The sequence below is a fragment of the Akebia trifoliata genome, chromosome 5 (genome assembly GCF_017979445.1).
Source record: "Akebia trifoliata isolate Shusen 1 chromosome 5, ASM1797944v1, whole genome shotgun sequence".
Taxonomy (NCBI): Eukaryota; Viridiplantae; Streptophyta; class Magnoliopsida; order Ranunculales; family Lardizabalaceae; genus Akebia; species Akebia trifoliata.
This window is the reverse complement of record NC_141379.1, coordinates 11,012,301-11,017,208: the sequence shown is the minus strand read 5'-3', so window position 1 is coordinate 11,017,208 and position 4,908 is coordinate 11,012,301. Positions and strand designations below refer to the sequence as shown.

The following is a 4,908-nucleotide window of genomic DNA, read 5'->3' as shown; positions in this document are numbered from 1 at the left end:
ACCCTAAGACCTAACCCTAACCCTAAATAATCCAATATCCTTAGGCCTTAACAAACTCCAAGCACTAGAAGCCCAATTCCCAAACCCCTTTTAACACTTGTGTAATCCCTAAGCTTTCACTTTCATGCTAGATGTCCTTACAGTTACTGTTCTGATCTTATTATTGTTATTGCTATAATTACTTCTGCTTCGAGAACCGTGCAAGTATTGGCTGTAACAGAGACCCTTCTCTTCTTCATCTCTTGTATTCTCCGGTGCTACTCTTTCTCCACCTTTATCTTCATATATTATTATTCACTAAGCTAAGCAAGAAGAGCTCCGTATATCTTTAAAGACTTGTGTCTTTTTAACCTCTCTTGAAGGATTTGAGAGAATCCCATTTCTCTGACTTTTCTTTTCTTTCTCTCTCGCTCTCTCTCAAATTTCTTTCTGGTTTTATGGCTGAATCAGTGATTCTATAAGAGTAACATCGTTGCGTTCTTGTGTTGAACTTCCTGTTTGGATTAATGGTTTTACTTTCTTATTTTAGTTTTTTAATTTGTAATTCCCATTAAAACATTCCCCTGTTTTAATGAAATCCTCTGTTTTCTCTTGTTCTTCCATTTTTCCCCACCTTTAAACAAAGCTTTCATGACATTAAAAGATCTTCCATTTTTTTTCCTGAGTGAGATTCCAAAAAAACTATCTTGATTTACTATTATTTAAGCTATATTCTTCCACTCTCCCCTCCCCTCCCCTGTTTTTAACTAAACCCATAGTTAATTTTACTTCCTTCTTTTTCAATCAGCCATGAAGAGATTCTCTCTATTTCTAATGTGTCTTCTTCTCCTTTTCTCTGATGTTTCTTGTGAGAGTGAAGCAGACACTAATAACATAGCTCCAATGGAGAAAGCTGAACAAGAAGCTCTATATTCAGCTATTCAAGGTTTTATGGGAAACTGGTGGAATGGCTCAGACCTCTATCCTGACCCTTGTGGTTGGACTCCTATACAGGTATTTAAATGACTAACAAATTTATTTTTATTGTTTTCCATCTTTATCAGACTATTTTGTTTGATTGTTTTGAAAGTTTTCTATCATTTAGAGATAGATTTGCAAGAAAAAATAAATAAACAAACTGAAGAAATATACTTCGTTAAAATTCCCATTTTTTGAAACTAGCTACTCAATGAAACAGTAATGAAATAAAATAATATTTTTTCATATCGAAGATTCCACTCTGAATAAAATTAAAATAAAAATAAAAATAAAGATTGCATTTTGAAAATTTTATTTTAGTCTTATACAGACCCAACTTGTTAAAGTGAAAAAGATGAGGAAGCTCTTAAGGTTTTTGAATCCAAGGGGGCATTTAAAAGAAAAAGGCTTTAGAAAACTAATAAGAAGCTGCTTATGGCTATATGTTGTATAATAGATAGATTAGTTCCGACCGCTCTCCATCACTTAAAATATTTCCCTTGCACTCCATTGATATGGTTTGCACTCATTTGAAACTCTAATCAGTCTAACTCTATTCTACCTTACTAGGTTAGAACGATCAGGCAAGAAATTGAATCAAAGAATTAGCTTGATTCATCATAAAATATGATTTTCTTTAAAATCTATATGCTAAAATAATTCAAACTATCACTAAAACCAACTAAAAGATTTCTTTTAATAAAAGGTGGAGAAGGCATCCATTTTTCTCTTTGTCCAAGAAAGGGATTTGGTGGGAACAAGGCAAATGTAACCATAATGGATGAAGTAAACCCATCCCTCCCCTCTTTATGTCTCTCTTGAAAAATCAATTAATCCATTGCTCAAATGGTGGAAGGCACCTCTATTTCTCTAAATCAAAACCACATCATTAGAAAAAGAGATCTTGTCCTTTATTGAAGACAATGTTTTTCCTTTCCGCGAGGTGCAACTAGTAGGGATTTAAATAATGAAATGTATCTCATATTCGTGATTCTTTAGGTATTAAACACATTTTTAATAAAAATCCCATTATTTACTACTATTCACAAGGAATAATAATTAGAGAAACCAATTTATTTACAGAGATTATCATTCCCATGCTTATTCCAATTATTGTGCTATAATACGAATCTATTTCACCATTTAATTGTATCATGAATCATATTTTCAGTCAATATATGTTCATATGTACCTTTTCCGATACCTCCATTCGTGTAATTTTCTATCTTTTCTTGTCCTTCTACAGTTCTCGATTCGCAGCAAAACATCCATTTTCATTAGTGTTGTTATTGGTCTTCTTTTCATATGTTCTACCAAAGCTATTCCTAAAGTTTCTAGATTTAGACTCAAAGCCATTCTCATATGTAATATAGCTCATTTTACATACATGTTTCTCAATAGTCCAACATTCAAATCTATAAGGATAGGGCTGGCCTTGTCATGTTTGTTGTGCATATTTTAACATGAGTAATAAAAGTGGCTCCTTTGGAGCATTTCAGTTATCTATCAATCTTATATAGTTCTTCATCCCTAGAGGTGTCATGCACTATGTGGAGAAAGGGGTAAATTCTACGCGCCTCTTTTAAACACTGCTTGGAAAAAGGAAAAATAAAGGTTAAATTCGACGGACCTTGACGTCGAATTTACTCCTTTTTTTCACGTAGTGATGATTACTTGAGGAGAGTAATGTTCATGAATGATATTTGATGTCAGTAAAATTTTAGAAATTTCTTTCAGACTTCATCATTTGTGACTGTTTGAATCTAACTATAGACAATAATAATAAAAAATGGAATTCTTAAGCATATAGAGCTATTTGAATTCTGAATCGATCTTTTCATTTGAAATTCTAAATTACTCTTATGTAAAATTTCATATTATATGCTCGCATAACCAACATGCACAAACACATAAAAGTTCTTTGGACACCAATATCTTAGCACATTATTGGATTTAGGTATGCATTTTTGTTATACTTTCTGGCTTATTATCTTACTATATCATCAACATTCTCAATTTTAATTTCCATAATCATTTCAGGGAGTCTCTTGTGATCTCTACGACGGGCTCTGGTATGTCACCGTCTTAAACATAGGTGCCATCCATGACAACACTATTGGGTGCATCTCAAAAGCAGAATTCAGACAAGACCTCTTCAAATTGAAGCACATTAAGGCTCTCTCCTTCTCCAATTGCTTTCTATCTCATAAACACTCGATCGCCATCCCAACTGCGAACTGGGAGAAGCTTGTTGGAAGCTTAGAATCCTTAGAGTTTCGATCAAACCCTGGCCTCATCGGACAAATTCCTTCAATTTTCAGTGGCCTCACAAAACTCCAATCTCTAGTACTCATAGAAAACGGACTGACGGGTGAAATACCCATCAATTTTGGTAATTTAGTCAGCTTGAGACGACTTGTCCTTGCCGGAAATGGGTTTACGGGTCCGTTACCGACCAGTTTGGGTGGTTTGAGCGAGCTCTTAATCTTTGACTCTAGTAGGAATTTTCTAACTGGGCCATTGCCTTTGACTTTTGGAGGTTTGACTTCACTCCTAAAGCTTGACTTGAGTAACAATCTCTTGGAAGGAAAGCTGCCTAGTGAACTTGGTCAACTAAAGAATCTCACACTATTGGACCTTAGAAACAACAAAATTTCAGATGGGTTGACTCAGTCACTTCAGGAGATGGTTTCCTTAGAAGAAATGGCCTTATCTAACAACCCAATTGGAGGAGATCTCATGGGTTTAAATTGGGAGAATCTTCAAAACTTAGTCAGCTTAGATCTATCAAATATGGGTTTGATAGGAGAGATCCCAGAATCAATGGCAGAGCTTAAAAGATTGAGATTTTTGGGTCTGAAAAATAACTCACTCTCAGGTAATCTATCTCCAAAACTTGGAGCTCTGCCTTGTCTTAATGCTCTTTACTTGAATGGAAACAATCTGACAGGAAGACTTGAATTCTCTGAGTGGTTTTATGGGAAGATGGGAAGGCGTTTTGGTGCTTGGAGCAACCCAAATCTTTGTTACCCTATTGAGTTGATGTCAACAGGTCATGTTCCTTTTGGAGTAAGGCCATGTCATCAAGAGGTTACTCTTTTGGATACAGATTCCAAAACTAAGTTGGTTGATGAGAGCTTGAATCAGAATTCCGAAGTTTTGTCTTCATTGGGATTACCAATCTGTGGTGTTGTTGGGTCTTGGTGGAATATTTTTGTTGAGGAGATGGTGATTGTTCTTCTCTTGAATTTGATCTTATAGAGCTTTCTTGGGGAAATATTTTGTGCTTGAAGATATCCTTAGAGGTGTTACATTTTTTTTTTCTTGTAATCTTGTCATCTAGCATGAAATGAAATTGACCTTTTAACTTTCTAAACTAAACTTCATGTTAAAAAGATTAAAAAAAGAAGGGAATTTTTTGCAAGACAATCCTCACATATCAAATTAAGTTGTAATACTCTCTCTCTCTCTCCACCCCTCTTTATATATATATATATATATATATATAGGGTAGCGATCAAGGGCAAACTTTTTAGCAAACTTTTTGGCAAAACATTTTTCAAAACATAGGTTAGAGGTTTTGGAATGAGCTGATTTTGGTGAGGATGATCTCTACAGTGAGGAGATCATCCTCACAAAAAATCAGCCCATTCCAAAACTTCTAACCCCATCAAAAACAGTTTACAAAAAATGGACGGTCCACGATTTTTTAGCTTGTAAATATGGGTTAGAAGTTTTGGAATGGGCTGATTTTTGGTGAGGATGATCTCCTCACCGTAGAGATCATCCTCACCAAAAATCAGCCCATTCCAAAACCTCTAACTCATGTTTTGAAAATGTTTTGCCAAAAAGTTGGCCATTGCCCCCGTTCGGCACCCTAAGTTTTACCACACACTTTAACAAACGCGTTTTGTCCTACATGGGTTAGAAGTTTTGGAATGGGCTGATTTT

The 4,908-nt window shown here is 35.0% G+C and overlaps 1 protein-coding gene across 1 annotated transcript; it reads left to right on the top strand.

Moving 5' to 3' along the window:
• The first annotated feature begins 205 nt into the window (after nucleotides 1–205).
• On the top strand, nucleotides 206–4,347 carry LOC147401469 (RNI-like superfamily protein). Its single transcript, XM_086441573.1, has 2 exons — nucleotides 206–993; nucleotides 2,998–4,347. Exons 1-2 carry the CDS (start codon nucleotides 790–792, stop codon nucleotides 4,216–4,218), a joined length of 1,425 nt encoding a protein of 474 aa, XP_086297699.1. The 5' UTR covers nucleotides 206–789; the 3' UTR covers nucleotides 4,219–4,347.
• The last annotated feature ends 561 nt before the right edge of the window (nucleotides 4,348–4,908 follow it).

What these genes read in the sequence shown, in the direction of transcription:
- LOC147401469 (XM_086441573.1), top strand. Translation starts at nt 790, where the DNA reads ATGAAGAGATTCTCTCTATTTCTAATGTGTCTTCTTCTCCTTTTCTCT. An exon ending in GTGGTTGGACTCCTATACAG is followed by an intron (nt 994 to 2,997) that starts GTATTTAAATGA and finishes TAATCATTTCAG; the next exon opens with GGAGTCTCTTGTGATCTCTA.